Here is an 18,974-nt window from a genome sequence, read left to right on the forward strand (position 1 = left end):
AAATTGAGGAGAGATTGGTCCTCCTGGCAGGCTTGTCCCTGGGTATTTTGCAGCTGTTAACATGATAGACCCCAAGCCACTGCTTTGGTGTTCTGTGTTTTGAGAATTTGAACTTCAGAAGCCAAGTGCCTGACTCATGAGCCCAGAGCCCAGGTGCTTGTTGGGCTGACACAGTGCTGGCTCAGACTGGATACCCTGAGACAGGGGGGTTTTGCTGAAAGCATAGCCCAGTGGAGCTCGTGAGGGCTGCTTCCCTAAAAAATGGCATTTATTCTCTCCTAAGCATCTTCACCTAATTTCCATGAAAGCAGGAACTGCTCACCTCTCTTCCCTGCTGCAGCCATTATGGCTGCTGGCTAGAAGAGGTTTGAAATACAGGGATAGTTTCAGTGTCCTTGAGAAAATCTTCAGGGCTTCCTTTTCTCTGGAAGCTTGATGTTAATTGCACGTTTTCTTCTGGACCATGGTATTCTTCTCTCGTGTTATGTCCTGTTCTCAGTACTGCAGTAGGCGATCATAAAACAGTGGCCTTGGCTGGTGCATCGCGTTATGTGACTGCACCCAGCGGTTATGGTCCCTTAATCCCTCTGTCAGTTCAGCTAAACTAAATTCTCTTTAAGAAGTATTTTCATATGCCATCTGTGACTCCCCAGCTTGTGATTTGTGCTCTGGTCAGTCTAATTGGTGCAGCAAAATATCCTGATAGCTGATCTATTGACACAGTGCTATGAAGAATCCAAGATCTCAGACTCTTGTCTCTCTTAAACCACTCCTATCACTTTCAAGTATTCTTTCCTTGCGCAAGAGAGATATACAGTTTTGTGTGCTGTAATCTGACAGCACCTCCTTCTCTTTGGGCTAAGGGTAAAATCCAAATTCTGCTGATGTGTTTTTGCTTTGCAGTTCAGACAGTTCATACAAAAACAATCCATCTTCTGGGTTCAGCTCTCTCTGCTCTTCAAGCCTGGCATGGAGCACTGGCAACGTAGCGCTGCCCAGGCTACACATGCCACGACTAGGGTTTTATCTTCACAGACATGGTAACCTCATTAACAGTCTGTGCTCTTGGGGCTTAGGATCAGGCTTAGGCTGCTTTTTTGCATACATAAACCCCAAGACTCGATCAGTGGGCAGTCTCTCTACTAAGAGAGCAGACACGTCTGAGTAATACGGGCTGTGGGACTACACAGCTTAGGATCGAGTCCCCAGGCTGGGCGGTGGTGATAGATGAGAGGAAGGGCACTGGAGGAAGTGTTTGATTTAGCACTTCCACTGGGAAGCTGCTGCCCTGAAGGAACCACAAATACCTTGCTTCCTCCCTTATATTTTTCCACAGCATCTCAGGGAGCAGTAACCGAGCACACATTGCAGCCGCACCAGGCCACAGCTTTTCCCACTGGCACAACAGTGAATTAAGAAATTATGTTCTGTTTTTGATTGTGTGCATAATGTCTAGTACTAGTCAAACATGGACATAGTACAGCTAAGCGAAGATACTTCAGCTATTTAAAAAAAAAGCATAACTCCAAGATAATTTGCAAGTCTTGCTTGCTTGACAAAGGCAAATAATGAATGCCAGTGATGGAAAATGATTTTGTTTTATTCGAGGTACTGACTTTATATGCTTGGTAGAGAGTTATTTCTATTAGTTATCTTAATTGCTTTATCTATCATTACTTGATATCCTGAATTTAATAGAAGGGACTCCATATAGCTTAAGTGGATTTGATTCTTCATTGCTATGCATTTTGAGGCTGTAATTGGATCCACTTGTAGTAGCGTGAATCAGCAGCAACTTCACTGAGGTCACTGGCAAAATCTGAGTGGTATCTTAATAAGATTGCATGCATAAAAAAAAGAACAAATGCAATTCCATGCTCATAAGCTTCTTCATACTGCCTTGATGAGGAGTGCGAAGGTCTCAGTGTTTTTATTTTAAGGATACATGCAGTTGTATTGATACAAACGGTATGCAACCAGCGTGTTCTCTGTGTATTTGTTTTCAGTGCGATAGCATCAATCTTACGAGCGTGGCTCGACCAGTGCTCTGAGGATTTCAGAGAGCCACCCAACTACCTGTGCTTGCTGAAGTTGCTGGATTACCTGAAGAGGAGCATGCCTGGCTCTGACCCGGAGAGAAGGGCGCAGAACCTTTTGGAGCAGTTCCAGAAGCAAGAAGTGGAAAACGATAGTAAGCTTCCTTTCCTTCTTTCTTTCTGTTTTCCCAGGCTGTGTGGTACCACAGGGATTTATGTGGAGTGCATTTCATATCAGTGCACTCATCCTAATTGTAAGCAATATTATGAGGCTCACCAATTATTATTTATTTAATCTCTGAATGAGACTGCAGGTTCTGTGTGAACAGTGCAGTGTAGGTGCCTTTTCCTGCTCATTCAAAGGAGGACTGGGAGTTCCAGTGCTTCTAATATTCAGCCAAAGTCTCAAGGTTGTTACAGCAGTCAAGTAGTTAACTGTCAACATACTCCCTGTGTCATTGACTTAAAACACACAGCTGCTCCTCAGGTTTTCTCACTTAAAACCCATCCCCAAAATAAACAAACAAATCAATTAAAAAAAAAAAGGTCATCTTACTGGGCTGCAACAAAATAAATCTTGAGTCACAAGCTGTGTTGCTATGAAGCTTTTCTTCCTAGTTACCATCATGTCAAAGGAAGTGTCTGTGGCTGTTTTTTCCTATCTGAGTGGCTGGCTGCTGGTATCCAAGGACAGAGGAAAAGCTTACGTTATGGGGGGTCACAGTCTACTGAAACAATAGTGAACTGTAGTAACACAAATACACTGTGTGCAGTGTCAAGCCTGACACATACCCTTATCCTGGTCAGAAAGTTTCCTGTGGCATAAGCTGAAAAGTCCTAGGAACTCGTACAGTGTATGAATGAGAACTAAAAACAACTTCAAGGTTTGGCAGAGGGGCAAGAGGGAGTAATTCATGAAATAAAGGATAAAGGAAATGACAGAAAAGAAACATTTCATCCCCGGCATAAAATCTCATCTGCCGGATGTTCCAGAAATACCATGTCAATGCATAATTATGGTGAATTGCCAAATTAACACTGCCATCAAAAAGAACATAAAAAGGAGTACTGCACAGAGCTCAAGTGGTCTCCTTACTGAACACAGGTAAGTGGACAGGGTTGATGATGTGTGTCTACTGATGTTATTTCCTGGGTTTGGTTCCCACAGGTCAAACAAAGAGAGCCTAAAAGAGCTATATTTAGATTCATCTGTTGTTCAAAGTGAGCACAAGTTCCCAGCAGCCCTGCTTCTGCACTTGTTTCCAGAAGTAACAGTTGAAAAGGCTCTTTTCTGAGTTATGGACAGGTCAATTTGAATGATAACATTTTCCAATTTGTGGCAGAACAGAGTCTGTTATTTAGAATAAAAGAAGAGGAGGGGAATGCAATTAACCTGAGGGTTCTACAGAGAAGAGTTTTAGAGTAGTCACTGATTTTATTGATGCTCCATCTTTGTTCATTTCAGAGATTTCTTGCAAAACTCTTTATGTGTTGCCTGCAATCAGATTTGAAGATTAGTTGATGATTATTGTTCTAAAGCACTCCTATTGTACTGTAAACTTACAGATGTGGTCCTAATCCTACAGTTTGGTTTGTATAATCAAATAATCAAACCCCCATTCATTGCTGCCATTGTCCATCCCAGTAGATTAGATTGCAGTCCCAGATGCATCGATAAAAGCTATTTCCAGCCTCGGTGCTTCCAGCCTGAGCAATACAAAGCAAGGTGAGCCAGAGTCTGCAGTTCTGACAGGGTGCATCGTCCCTTTCTGTGAAGTCAAGAGCGCAGTGGGCCTTTGAGAGGACTGACTGGATCAAAGACATCTGAAGAAGTGGAGATACTCTGGTACAAGAGGGGTCCCAGCTTTCTAGGAAGTAGGGAGAAGACTGGTTACATATTTATGAACATGAAGGTGAAAGGAGAAACAGGCATGGAAAAAAAAAAGGAAAATCTTGGGTTGCACTCAAGGACCTAATTTAAAGACAGCAGTGAGTTTCTGAATAGGATTGCAACTCAGTGGTGAGGATTTTCAGATGAATTGCATGAGCTGAAAGGAGAATGAGGAGTTACATGGCCAAAATGTGTAACTCTTGTAACAGCTGTGGAGAAGTCCATTTAGCTATTCATATTGTTATGAAACACCCACAGAAAAATCAGAGTGAAACAGAGGTCTCTGTTTATCACATTTACCTCTGTCAATAAATTGTACAGCTGGAATGGAAATCTGGACACAGCCAGTAGTTATAACTTGCTGTATCAGAACTGTAGCAGGTTTTGATGCTCAGGTTTTGCAAATGAATGAAGAAAGGAAAAACAAGTATTTTGGAAAACAATGATGAAGTACCACTATCTACTTTTATTGCTTTCATGTTTGTTCTGCTTTAATTGGATAGGAAGTATTGCATAGCATACTCTGACATGCACTGCTTGTTTTCCTTAATGAAATTTCACTGGTAGTAAACTCAGTACTTTTGTTGTTCATCTTCAACAAGAGGGAAAGTCCCATTTTTTTAGGTCTGTGGTGCTTACTGTTGCTCTCCAGCAAAAGGGATTAAGAAGAGGATTTGTTTTAAGGATTTTCTGTTTGACTTCCTCCTGTACCATGGGAAATAAGAGCTTATTTATTTATTTTTTAATGTAGCTTTGTTCCATGTGGGAGTCAAAAGGTAACATGGGAACACCTGTGAAATCCCTTCCCTTTGACACAGGATCTGGTCCCTTAGTGAGGAGAGCTGTCCTCTTGCACTTTTTGCTGCTGCTCAGTGAAAACTGAAAGAAACTCAGCTAAATGCTGTAGATGCTCGGTGTATTCCCTTTGGTGGGAAAAATTCCCAGAGAGGGACGATATGCAAAGCTGGAACAGCCTCTCTTTAATATTGTCTGTGTAGTCCTGTGAAAGTGTAAATGGTGCCAGTAAAATCTGGTGTCTCCCTTTCCTTCTGTGAATGGGAGAAGTAATCCGGATATAAGAACATTCCTAATGTAATATTTTGAGTATATAATCAAGTTCTAGTCCCTTTGCCAATTGATTTTTTTCATATTATTAAAAATCTGCATAAATACTGAAAAAGAATAACAAAATAACTTTGAAATAAGTTAACAGTTGCTTTGATTTACTGTTTGCTTTGTAAATTTACTAAACCATATTTTCCATCCTGAACAGATGGGATCCATAGCACTTCCCCCTGTAACCTCTATGATGAAGAGGAAATGGAGATTAGCAGTCCAGAAGAATTCTCTTTTTTCCGAGAAGACCTTGTGGCAGAGCAGCTGACATACATGGATGCAGTATGTAGAGTATATGTACTACTTGAAATGCTAGGGGAAATACTGCTGGGCTTCTAATTTTTTTCTAAATGATCTCAATATAAGTATAGTGGTCCAGAACAGGTCTGTTTTTGGGCCAGAGAACACAGCTCTGCTTGGTTATCCAAATTTGCTTTATTCACAGGGCTTTTTCCTTCAGTCATTCTGCAGGTTAAAAAAAAAAAAAAGAAAAGAAAGGAAAAAAAAAAGTTTTGAATGTATACTATGTAGTTTTTTTTTCAAAGTTCAACATTTGACACTGAAAAATACCACATTTTGCCTATATCGCTGCCTGGCCTAAAGATGTAGAGGTACTCTAATTGTAGTACTCTGATTTGGTTTGTCTGTATCATTTTGCTTCAAAATATCACTATATAATTTTTTTGCCCCTTTGTCATGCAACTTGTATAAAGATGTCTCTTATTTTCCTAGGACTACTTAGCTGGCAATTCTTCTAGGGCATCAAGCTTATGAAGAGCATGCCACAGTGTATATTTTAATCTTAGAGAAAGCAAATATTTACATTGTAATACAGCATTAGATCTAATTTGTACTGTGAACATGTGTTTCTCGTGGACAATAGAGATCTAGGAGAATCCTGCTGACTTAGATACCTCTATTTCACTCTAGAAGCTCTTCAAGAAAGTTGTGCCCCACCACTGTTTGGGATGCATCTGGTCTCGAAGGGATAAGAAAGAAAACAAGCACCTGGCACCTACCATCAGAGCCACCATTGCTCAGTTCAATGCAGTTACCAAATGCGTTGTCAGCACTATCCTGAAGAGCAAGGAACTCAAAACACAGCAGAGAGCCAAGATCATTGAGAAGTGGATTCATATTGCACACGTAAAGCATTTATTCTAGATTGTTGATGTTCCTTGTGCAAGTGCTTTGGAGTGAGGGAATTTGTTGGGAGGGGAGGAAGGGGTTGTATGCATTGGTACCAGGCCAGTGAACATTTAGCTCCAATTCTTTCTGGTTTGGACCAGCTTTCTTGGTAATAGGAGATGAAACATTGCCACCCCTTTCCATAGTTCCTCCCCCTCTGTGGAAATGGCATTGATGCTGGTCTCTGCAGGGTTGTGAGTGCTAATTAACTGATGAGACAGATACTGTGCCCTGGAGATGGAGAGTGCCATATACTTGATAATATAACATTGATGGTGAGATGGGTATAAATTCAATCAGTTCAATTCCCTAGGAAGAAAATACTGTGTGTATTAGTGAATGAAGTGACGTGGTGTTTGATCACTGTTACACTCACTTTATCAGACAGTGTAGTGACAGCACAAGAGGTAATGGTTTTAAACCATCGTTTAAACAGGATTGTTCAGCCTGGAGAAGAGATGGCTCCAGGGAGACCTTTAGTAGCCTTCTAATGCCTAAAGGGAGCTACAGGAGAGCTGAGGAGGGACCCTTTGTCAGGGAGTGAAGTGATAGGATGAGCAGTGATGGCTTTAAATTGAAAGAGAGTAGATTTAGATATTAGGAAGACATTCTTTACTGTGAGGGAAATGAGGCACTGGCACGGGTTGCCTAGAGAAGCTGTGGATGCCCCATCCCTGGAAGTGCATAAGGCCAGGCTGGATGGGGCTTTGGGCAACCTGGGCTGGTGGGAGGTGTCATTGCCCATGCCAGGGGGTTGGAACCAGATGGTCTTTAAAGTCCCTTCTAACCCAAACCAGTCTGTGATTTTATGATATTACCCAGATGTTGGAGGAAGGTTGGACAAGAATGAAGAACTGGCAATGGTGCAGGCAGTAGGCAGTCAGAATGAGCTTTGCATTTTTTTCAGCCTTTGGCCATTAATATTTAGTGAGTGAGCATCATGCTCCCTCCCCTGCATCTGTGAGCCCTGTTGGAGCTGAATCAGAATGGTGGGAGATAGCACAACTGTTTGTGTTTTCATACACACACCTTTATATATGTGTGTATGTTCATGTGAAAGTAAAATAAATACTAGATTTGAAGTAAGTGCAGACAAAACTAACTTCAAAGAAATAGTAACCTTTTTAACAGGGGAAAAATGAAATATTGTTTGGCCTGAAGAAGTTTCCAGAACAAAAAAGTTCAAAAAGTCATTTGCTTACTGACTTACTCACTGTTTACATTGTATATACAAATGAATGGGGGGAGGGGGAAGGGAGGGCACAGAAAGAGGTGGAAACAGCGACCAGAAGGAACAAGTAGAGGTATACTATGGCACCAGTCTCATCTTCTTGCTTTTCTGCTTTGTCATTGTCTTGTATTTCTCTTTAACAAGTTATTACTTTTTGCTTCAATTCCTTTGTTTTATAAGAGATTCTGTGTTTCGTAATCTTTGCACAAAAGAGTTTAGCACACCTTTACATAACTCCAGTTTGCTAATTTCTTAGATTTTCTCTCTTATATTTCCCTGTAACCTTTTTAACTCCCCTTCAAATCACTGGGCAGCTGGCACTAAACTAGGTCTCCTTTATGAAAAGAACATCAAAGCACTTTAATATGGGTATGTGTTGACTTCGTTTTAAGAATCACATGGATTCTTTCAAAGCTATACAAAATAAGCAGTCATAAAAAGCTCAAGCCAGACAGAGGCCTTCCAACCTTGACAATGTGCTTCTATCCTTCCAGAGGCAGCATTGTTAGTACTGGCACCTAAGCTCTGGCAACTGCATGGTTCAGGAAACTGGTATGGGGAAGTAGTCTTTCACCTCTGTTTTGACACTCAAGTTGGCTCGTTTTTGTTATCATCTGATGCCTGCTTTATAGCCCACGTGAATGGATTAGGGAGTTTGGTTCCTACTTTCTGTGTGCAGATCTCCGGCTTGCAGAGGTACCAGCTACAGCGGGCTTTTGGGGGCACACTGGGCTGCAGTCTGGGTGAGCAAGCATGGAGCAGCTTCTTGCTCATCATGGGACGTTAGGAAGGCCCAGGGAAGCCAGGCCAGGCATCATGCTCGTGATCTTTGTTCTGTGAATGGAGAACCTTGTTCTCCACCTCTGTTAAGACAACACTTCTCCCTTTACTTAGTTCACACACATAATTAAATTCTCCATCTTAGCTAAGCACGTGAAAAATGCATGTGCATGCTATACAAAATAATTACATATGTAGAATAGCTACTTGCAAATAGACTTAGCCGCCCACTTCTGAATAAAGTTGCTTGCTTTGTGCATGCAAATGAGTGTTTTGGTTAGATGCCCAAATTAGAAAATTATCCCCTCATTAAAGTGCAGTTATTCACTGACAACTGACTGTAACTTAGCAGCATGGAGTTCTATATTACTTATCTGTGACTTCTGGATTGAGTTTCTTAGATTACAAGGAAAACTGAGTAAACTGCTAGCTCTCCCTGTTCCACCTACCTCTAAGGTTCCTGAGCAGAAGCAGCCAATTTTATGCACGCAATATTTTCTTTAAAAATAAAAAGTAAAAATCATTAATATCCTGTTATGCTTAACTTTTAAAATCAAAGTTCTTTTTGAGCACTGTGTAGGATTCTTTCTGGTTTTCCCCTTGTGAAAGACGCAGCATGAAACAAAGTTGTTCAAGGCAGTTTAAAAAAAACATATATGAGTGGAAATGAGGTGAAGTTTAGCAGTCAGTTAAAACATTGAGAACATGAAGTCCAATATTGAATTCCTAATGAGGTTTTAATTTTACATGCATTTTAAGTCAGTGGATCCAACTTGGAGCTTTTAGTCCAAACGCCTGTCATACTTAAAAAAAAAAAAAAAAAAAAAAAAAAAAAAGAATTTGTCTCAGAATCCATTATTCTCCCCAGCCTGAATTACAAGTTGAACATGAAGAAAGAAGGGTCTCCTTCTCAAATGTGTCTGTCACCCAGCAAGAACTGTTATGTGGCTTTTTTGGCTCGGGACCATGCAAGAGCAGCTTTCAGGTCTTGGGTGTCCTGCCACATGCTCTTTAAGCTGGTCTTTATCTAGCCTAACTGCCAACCTGCTTCAGGTCAAGTCTGCCTAGTCAGTCATCTTCTAAGCATTATTTTGTTAAATGTAACCTCCTAAGTTGCTGAGTCTTAAATATATATACGTATTAAGTAAATATATGAGAGTAAAAATACTTCCCTTAGTTCTGTCAATTTTAGTGCAACTCACGAGCAGAGTTACTGTACATTAAGGTCTGACTTCAGTTTATATAAAGTTTGCTCTACATTTTTTCAGTCCTGTGCAGAAATTGCTCTAAAGGGAATAAATTATGTCTATTTTCACTGTAAGGACACTTGACATAATTAGTCTTATTAGTGCAAATAATCAGGCCCATAAAAATTTGCTAAATCAGAACTGTAGTTTGAATACAGTCATTTACGTGCAGCAGGCAAGTTGGCATGTGTTTTGTCTGCTTAATTTGCATGTACAGACACCTGTTTGTGAGAGCTTATATTTGCAAGAGTTGTCTTACATCTGTGGCACCCATGCTGTGGTTTGTGAACCACCGATGGATTTACAGGAGTCCCTTGAAGAGTCACAGGCCAGACTTCCCCTATCCTTGCTTCCATCTGTTTTAATGTGCTCTTCTTTTGGAGGACGAGGTTTTTCTGTGTCTTTTTCCACAGGAACTTTTGCCATAGAGAAGCTCTATAAGAAATGTCTATGAACCAATCTCTGTCAGGATTTGAAACTCTGGAAAAACTTGGAAGGTTTTCTCTTTAACAAGGTGCACATACTTGAATAACAGGTTATTCCTTTGCATGTCTTTTTTTTTAAATTGACATTTAGATGATTGAAGGTTTAGATTTTAAATGCAACAAACAAAGAGGCAAAGCTTGTTTTTTCCCCCTAAAGGGTAAAAGGGATTGGTAATTATAAAGGGCTTTTTGAGAAGTATAACATTTGTGCTCTTTAGCCTGGCTTCATGGGCTCATTTCAACTTTTATTTTTTTATAGAACTGGAACCCGTAACACTGCAACATCACCACAAATACATGAAAGTGAGGAAAACAAGAAATAAGTGTCAAAGCCCATAAAGTGTTCAGTGAATGGAAGGGGGGTGATATTTTTGATGCTCAGTATTTGTGCAGCTGCCTGCTTTGGAGTAAGAATATGTAGCAAGCATGACACCAGTCAAGCAGAAGAGCACTAACCTAGACATAATGCTGATATTTAACGCTCCTGTACTTCTAACCACTCCTTTCACAGGAATGTAGGATCCTGAAGAATTTTTCCTCCTTGAGGGCCATCGTTTCAGCACTGCAGTCCAACTCCATCTATCGGCTAAAGAAGACCTGGGCGTCTGTTCCAAAGTAAGCCTCCCCCTCTCCCCTTACTGTCTGCTCCTGTGGCTAACCCCAGACAAAGACAAAAAGTTCAGGGCTCTTTCTTTTCATCATGTTCTTCTCAGTCTTCCCATTCTCCTTCATGAACATCTGTTCTCTTTCAGAAGAACCTGTGAGGTGCAGAACCCTTTTTTGGGTCTGAATGCTGTGAGCTCCTCTTTGGTATTGAGAGAGCACCCTGCCTTCAGGGACAGTGGCATATAGCCACTATATAGCATACTGGATCTTCCACAGCCTATTTTGAAAAATATGGGACTAGCTGCTTTCCCAGCTCATGCACACTGCTCTCAGGTCAGCAGAACGGCACCACGATAGCTGCCTGTTGTTTTCTCTCCCATGAAGTTGGAGGAGGTCCAGGTTCCTACGAACTCTCTCCTTATCCTGAGATTTCCTTAAAATATATCCCCAAACTACAAAATTCAGATCTGTATTTAAAATACTATTTCTTACAGTGGAATACCTTTTGGTGCAATTGGAGTATTTACTGCATGCTACCAGAAATCCCTGTGTAGGAAAGATGTTGTTCTACTTGTTCTGTTGGGAAGAATAGATTTCTCTCCTTTTTATTCAATAAACAAAGAAAACTGTCACCCTGCCATGAAGTGTGCTTCTGCATTTCCCCGAAAAAGAGCTGTTTTTTCCTTCCACTGGATGTTCAAAATGTTCCACTGAAATGTTCAAAATAGTGCTGTTTGTGAGTTTGCAGTGTTGGGCAATGGAAAGGAACTTATATATTAATTTCTTACAGCTTTACTGCAGGCATGAAACAAGGCAAAAATGAAGTACTTGGAATACAGATCTCAGCTAGCATTCTGTTCCTTTATGTATCCATTTATCCACTTTCTTGCAAGAATTTTGTATCCTAGCGTGATTGAAAACCCTGCTCAGAGTTTGAGTACCTATAGGTTTTATGACACTGTCAAATAGAGTTCAGGCTTTACTGAGAGCACCAGGTCTCAGAAGGGTTCCTAGGAGATGTGCAGCATCTCCTTGAATGCATCATGGTGTTGGTATTTTTACATGCTTTGCTATTACCAGTTCATGAAGAAAAAGAGCTGCACAGTAATGTGATCTGATTTAAAATACTAATAATCTGAACGATTCAACTCTTTTCCCGTACAGGGACAGAATGCTGATGTTCGAAGAGCTGTCTGATATCTTCTCAGATCATGACAATTATTTGACAAGTAGGGAGCTGCTAATGAAGGTGAGAATTAGCTTGAGTTGCTAATCGCAAAGGTTTGTAATCTCAAAGCTGAAGTTAGCCACTGTTCCAGCCAGCTGCCAAAGCTCATCTCTTCCTGAGCTACTGTATGCAGTACTTCAGGGAAGATTGGTCGGTAGCTTGTAAGTTTGGGGTTTTCTGCTCGGGTGAGAAGTGATTTCATTGTCTCTGAAATAATGCTATACTGGCATTAGCCTGTTGAACTTGGATACCCACAAACAGCAGGCTGCAGCTGCACAGATCCTGTATTGATTTGTTCACAATAAAGTGGGTCAGGACTGTCATCACTCTCGGAGCCCCCCAGACTGAATGTCAGGCTGCTGTGGTTCAGTGGTGGGTTATGCTCCCTTGGGCACAGCAATGTCTAGCTCAAGGACACCTGTGTGTGCCACATCGTACCTCTGGATAGCACTGGAGCCAGAACCAGAGGTAACAGGTGCTGCACAGTGTAATTTTATTGAGATGAGCTACAAATTAGCATGTTGGCTTTGTAGTGCTCTGTACAGAGAGACAAGCTGCTAGCTTATGCACCCTCTGAGCAGTTCTGGAAAGGCTCAAATTTGCACTGATGAGTAGAAAACAGCTCCAAACAACTCAACTGGGTTGCACCACTGTAGTGCCTTTTACTTCACTGGAACAATGCCACTGAGTAGTTATACTAAGATGTTTATCCAACTATCCCATACCTTTCTTGGAACTAGAAAAGAGGGCTGGGAATCTCGAAGGAACAGGCTTCCTGCTCTGTGTGTGGCCAGATGGCCAACAAAGCAGGCTCTGTCTGAAACAGTGTGACTTCTATGCTATCCTGGGCAAACCCCAACAAGCTCAGGAGCTTGAAAGGAGTGAGAAATAATAGCAAGGAAAGGTTACATTGTCTGGAAACTAGGGAATGCGTCAGTGGCAAAGTTTTATTTTTACATAAAAAATTTCTATAAACCAGTTAACTAGTTTACTTTTTGGCAGTTCTATCCAGTCTATTTGGCATTTGTGTCTTACCCCGTTGCCTTGATATCTGAAACACTGTATTTTGCTCAGGAATGGTGGGCGAGCGCATTCAAACCTGTCAGTCTGTTGTTTATCATCCACTTATGATCGACCTGTAGCTCAATTTAAAAAATGTGCATTTGGAACAGCTTATAGAACTAAATATTAAAAAGAGAGAATAACAGCCCAATCCAAGCCCGGACCTTCTGACTCCCAAGTCACTCTCTTCAGCTGCTGTAAGTAGATTTGCCAAACATTTTGAAAGCAGAGGAGGAAAATTCCAAGGAATTAGCTCGCACCCCTCTCCTAGTTCTCATCTTGGATCAATTTATAATGATTGGAGGATTAATGTCCACTGTATCCTTAAAGTCTTTGTTTTGTTTCACTATAAATAGTCTCTGCAGGGAAGCTGTATTTGATCTTGCCTATCCAACCTGCAAATTAAAGTGCAGAGCAGACAAAGCACCATATGAAATGGGTTGTCCGACACAGAGGGAGAGCTCTGTTCTCTTCTCCCCAAACAACGTCTCTGCTGCGAGCTGCAGCTGCTTCTGGGCCTGCCTGCCATTTGCTGCTGCTAGAGAATCTCATTTACCTGTCAGTATCTTCAGGACATTGATATTCCTTCTTCATTTGCTTCTGTTTTTCAGCCGAGGAAGGAAAGGCAGAGTTTAATTGATCTGTTCATTAACTGTGACTGAGAGAAGTAAGCATAATGAGAGGCTCTTTACAAGTGCAGGCTGTTGTTTTTTGCAAGCTTAAAAAGACATTGATGATTCATGCGACATCTATCTGGCCACTGGAAAAAAATAACAGTAACTTGCAGCATCCCATATGGATCCAGGGAAATAAAGGGTGCAGATCTATTGTGAAATAGCTCATCCATTCATAGGAATTGTGGAGATCAAAACCTATTACTTCCATTTCCGGCATGTTTTTGGATTAGTCAATAAGCAACAGAGGTTAGTTGCTGGATCTCTGTGTTGCGGCATAAGAAAAACAACAAAGCATTACATAAGACAGAGATGTTTACTTGTAGCAGTCCTGATTAGGAAATTAAACAGAAATCTTGAGCTTGAGTGTCAGGATGGAGTTCAGAGAAGCATCTGGACAACTGAAGTATACCTAAGCTTCTCTGATTTAAACTCTTAGGAGGTTTGCAATAGCATTTAGATTTGGTCAGAGTAGAAGTATTTTGCAGAAAAGTTCCCCTATGGTCATCCTGTGGGGTTTTTCCAAGATTCCCAAGCAGTGCTTGAGACCCAGAAAATCATCACATGCACATATACACACATTTACTTGCATAGCAAATAGTTTTGCTAATCTAGCTTGCCTGGTTAAATGTATTTCCAATTATTTTGCATGAATGTAGTTGCCAGCTTACCACTTTGCTCCTCCATTAATCGTCTTTTACTTCCCTTACAGGAAGGAACATCCAAATTTGCAAATCTGGACAGCAGTGTGAAAGAAAATCAGAAAAGAACTCAGAGGCGACTTCAACTTCAAAAAGATATGGTGCGTCCGGTGTCCTTTTCCTCCCGTTTCTGAACTGGTAATGTGATTATTAGGTGATATGAGAGAAGCAAAATCTAGACAGATATGAGAGAAGCAAAAATCTAAATATATGAAAAGCAAAATTGAGAAAGAAGATCTAGAAAATTTAAGAAAACAAGTGGGCACTAGGTAATGTTTTTGAATATGCCTTCTGTTGTGCAAAACAATTGCTAAAACATCAGTACTATTGACTAACTGAGACTAAGCAAGTGAACTGAAAAGTTTAGACTGAAAACGCAGTCAAAATGTTTGTCCCTGTAAATATATGCCCAAAGCTGTATTTCCCTTATGCCATGGATCATAGTAAGCAAGTAATACATACTATGTTGTGTGTGTGAGGTGTGAGCAGGTGGACAACCTGCTCAGCCTGGTGGCAGAGCTCAAGGAGGAGGTGGAGAGGTTGAGGGCCATCAGGGAGTGAGAGTGGGAGATAGACTGTCGGAGCAACTCCCTGCAAGGCTTGAAGGAAAGGCACCAGAGTGAGACACCTCAAATGGGGGTGGACCCCCTGACCTGTCGGGCAGAGGGAGGGGACCTAGGAGAGGAGGAGGAATGGAAACAGGTCCCTGCTCGACATCACAGGCAACCCCCATCCCTACCAGCCCCACCTTCCCAGGTGCCCTTATGCAACAGGTTTGAGGCCCTGGAGCTTGAGAGATGGGTGGGTGAGGATGAGGTGAAAAGTCCACCTAGGAGGATGCCTAGGGTGAGGAAGTTGACTCCACGCCTCAGGAGTGCCTCCACCAGGACAGGAAGAAGGGTGATTGTTGTGGGCAACTCCCTTCTCAGGGGAACAGAGAGACCTATTTGTCAGCCTGACCCTACCCGTAGGGAAGTCTGCTGCCTTCCTGGGGCCAGGGTCAGGGACGCTGCCAGAAAGCTTCTGAGTCTGGTTAGCCTCTCTGACTATTGTCCTCTTTTGATAGTCCAGGCTGGCAGAGATGATATTGAAGAGAGAAGCCTGAAGGCTATCAAATGGGACTTCAGGGGACTGGAACAAGTAGTAGATGGAGTGGGAGTACAGGTCATGCTTTCCTCCATCCCTACAGTGGCAGGGAGGGGTACAGAGAGGACATGGAATGCTCACCTGATAAACACATGGCTCAGAGGCTGCTGCCAACACAGAAATTTTGTTTTTTTTGACCACGGTGCACTTTACTCTGCACCTGGCCTGCTAACTGCAGAGGGGTCCCACCTGTCTCTAAGGGGAAAACAGACAGTAGTGCAGGAGCTGGCAGGGCTCATTGAAAGGGCTTTAAACTAGGTAAAAAGGGGGATGGGGCTGAAACAAGGTTTGTTAGAGCTGTGCCAGGGGTAACAATGTCAGGGTTTGGGGTGCAGACAGTGGCCCAGCTGAAGTGCATCTACACTAATGCACGCAGCATGGGTAACAAACAGGAGGAGCTGGAAGCCATTGTCCGGCAGGCAGGCTATGACTTGGTTGCCATCACTGAAACGTGGTGGGACCACTGCAGTGCTGCAGTGTCTGACTACAGGCTCTTCAGAACGGACAGGCAGCACAGAAGGGGTGCTCTCTCTATATCAGAGAGAGTTTTGATGTTGTGGAACTCGAGACTGAGTCTGGGAATGATAAGGTTGAGTCCCTATGGGTTAGGATCGGCAGGAAGGCCAACAAGGCAAGCATCCTGGTGAGGGTCTGTTACACACCGCCAAACCAGGATGAGGAGACGGATGAGGAATTCTACAGGCAGCTGGCAAAAATTGTGAAATCGTCAGCTCTTGTCCTGGTGGGGGACTTCAACTTCCTAAACTCCAAAATTTCAGGATTTGTTGGATGTATCTGGGTGCCACAGTATGTTCCCTGGCACTAAGCTTCTCCTGTTCCCTGACAGGGGATAAATGGGTGCTACTCCTGTCCCGCTTGCATTTGTTTCACATCCAAACCAGCTGTTCAGGACAGATGCTGAGCCAAGGGTTGGCTTAATTTCAGGTCTCCCTGAGATTTACTAACCTTGTCATAAAAAAGAGTAACAAATGATTGATGAATATAAACATGTACTCATCACTTTCAACTGTCTTGTTTCTCTCCTACAAGCCTTTCAACTACTCCTGTTATCCTTTAGATAGTAACAAGGGGGAAAGCTACAGATTTCATTTAGTAAAAGATGTACTGTAAATAATGGAATCCTTGCGATAAAGAGAATCAGCTCTGGCTAGAGCAGAAATCTCGTTTACTTTTAAACAGACTCAGGAAGCTTCTGACATGATAGCTTGAAAATTATATGGACTTTGTATTACAGAGATTGCTTTGTAAAATCTGGTTTCCAGTCTGCTGGTGAAAATGGCTTTTGTCTCAAAGTTGGCAAAGATTTTAAAGGACAGGGAAGAGAAATCTGGGATAGGGAGGCAAAACTGCTGAATATGATTTTTTATTTGTCTTTTAGTTTGACTGGAAAAAATACAGATTCTTTTGGATGGTAGGAACAAGCATTCCCTTCACAACTGTAGAAACAGCCTGAACGCTACAATTGGTAGTAGACTAGAAAGTTAAAATGTGAATGCTAAGTAAATAAAATGCAGGGAATGGCAGGGAAAGAAGTTAGTTTTTCTTGGACAAAAAGAATCTGTCAGTCCATGTGACTGGACTGTCCTATGCTAAAGCAACATCATTAAAAACCCAAACCTATTGGATGAAGCAAAAAGAGAAACCCTACATACAAGCTAGCCAGGACCATTCCCTGTCCCTCTCTCATGTAGCAGGTAACTGAGGAATGCTTCCACCAGTGCTCACTGCTCCTTCCGCAAGTTGGGTTTCCTCGTGATCATTAAAAATCAATGTATGGTGACAATATTGCAATAGAAAGGCACTAATGAGAGCATCCTGCTTCTCATAAGGATTTCATTTAAATTCTAGGTTTGATACCAAGGGAATTACAATGAAAGAAAACTTCATTTATATAAGACCACTGTTTTGTTAAGCAAACTACCTTTATTTCTTTTTTTTTTTTTTTTTAATACAGTAATATTCTAGCATTCTAATTGTTACCATTTCTCAGTCAATCCAACATTGCTCTGATCATTTCCAGGGAGTAATGCAAGGCACAGTGCCTTACCTGGGTACCTTTCTCACTGATCTCACCATGCTGGACACAGCCCTTCAGGACTATATTGAGGTATTTTGGGGCAATTTTTACTGCATGTATTTGTGTATCTTCTACAGTGCTGTCTGCATGTGTTCCTGTATCTTTTACTGTGTTCTTGTGTGTTTCTCAAAACTGGAAGAATCTGGTTCCAAAAAGAGGAGGGAATATGCATTTTTATTAGCACTGTGAACCGTGCGTGAATTTAAGAATGCCATTTATTTCAACAGACAAGCTCAGCATTGCATTTTGTCTTATCAACTTAGAAAGAAAATTTGAAGAAAGAAGGAAGGTGGCATTCCATTATTCTATTTTTCTAAAACAAGGTTTTAGGTATAAAAATGTCTGTGAAGAATTGGTAAAGCATACAGAATCACAACTTCGGTACTTTGGAGGGATTGCTGAAGTGTTTCAGTATTTACTCAGAGGTATTTGAGCCCTAAAGTGGTTAAGGACTTCTCATTTCTCTTTAGCTGAACAAGCAGGGGGACACCAACTGAGCACAGGAAGGAAAAAAGGATTGCAAGGGAGTCTGGTCATTTAACTGAGGATGGGCCCAATTTTCAAGTGTTTGTTTCAAAGGTTTTTAGACACCTTTGAAAACTGGGCCCCAATTAACACAGATACTTGAGGAGCCATGTTGCAGGCACTCAGCCTTCATTTTGCTGGTGCTGATAGTTATGATAGGAATGAGCAAATACACTTCAGTCTGAGCTGGTAACTGTTGATGATTTGTTTGTAGTTTGTTTTGCAAACTGCAGTAAGGCAGGCCTGAGTAGAGCTGCTATATATCCATTTTCTTTCTGGCACTTTCCCATTTGTCTATGCTTTGTGTTGAGCTGGTGTTCCTCAAGCCTGCTGGAACACTGCTAAACTTACAGTATAGGCAAAAGCCCAGTTTGTTTTTTGCATGCATTTTAGGCCATGAGAACAGATATTGTTTGGAGACTCATATATATATGAGTGCTGTGGTTTTTACCTGATTGGAAAACAGGTATTTTTAGAAGGTCCTTCCTCAGGGCAGGTCTGTGCTTTATGTTAGTGTAGCTACTTCATCCTGTTTGTGATTAAATTCAGCTGAGCACGTGCTCTTCTACTCTGATCCTTTCTCTTTGCTTCCAACAGGGTGGCCTGATTAATTTTGAGAAGAGACGAAGGGTAAGTTGAATGTTCTGTGATTTTTAGTTTACTGATGCCCTCATCTAGAGAATTCTTCTGGTGAGGCCTGTTGTCTTTGCTCAGGTATATACAACAGCTACCAATTTCAATGTAAGTTATTGTATGTGAGGAAAGAATAGATCCCTGAAATGCTGTGAGCCCACACCAGGCTGTGACAGGTGGTGCAGAAAGAGAACCTTGTTTTCAGATGTGCACAGTAAAAGGAAGAGCTGCAGGCCACTTCCATGGTTTTACATCTGGGGCATACACATTCCCTCAGTTTGATGTTTATGGGATTATGTTCTATGTGTATGCCTACGCCCTATGTGT

General features: G+C 41.7%; 1 protein-coding gene across 1 annotated transcript in view; it reads left to right on the forward strand.

Moving 5' to 3' along the window:
- Positions 1-18,974, forward strand: part of RGL1 (ral guanine nucleotide dissociation stimulator like 1) — a 76,327-nt gene that overhangs the window by 47,419 nt on the left and 9,934 nt on the right. The window contains exons 5-12 of the mRNA XM_084291607.1: positions 2,007-2,191; positions 5,201-5,325; positions 5,974-6,189; positions 10,486-10,589; positions 11,745-11,829; positions 14,257-14,346; positions 17,433-17,519; positions 18,612-18,644. Coding sequence (XP_084147733.1) covers positions 2,007-2,191; positions 5,201-5,325; positions 5,974-6,189; positions 10,486-10,589; positions 11,745-11,829; positions 14,257-14,346; positions 17,433-17,519; positions 18,612-18,644 — 925 coding nt within the window. The remainder of the gene's footprint in view (positions 1-2,006; positions 2,192-5,200; positions 5,326-5,973; positions 6,190-10,485; positions 10,590-11,744; positions 11,830-14,256; positions 14,347-17,432; positions 17,520-18,611; positions 18,645-18,974) is intronic.

Source organism: Netta rufina (genome assembly GCF_964035555.1).
Source record: "Netta rufina genome assembly, chromosome: 8".
NCBI lineage: Eukaryota > Metazoa > Chordata > Aves > Anseriformes > Anatidae > Netta > Netta rufina.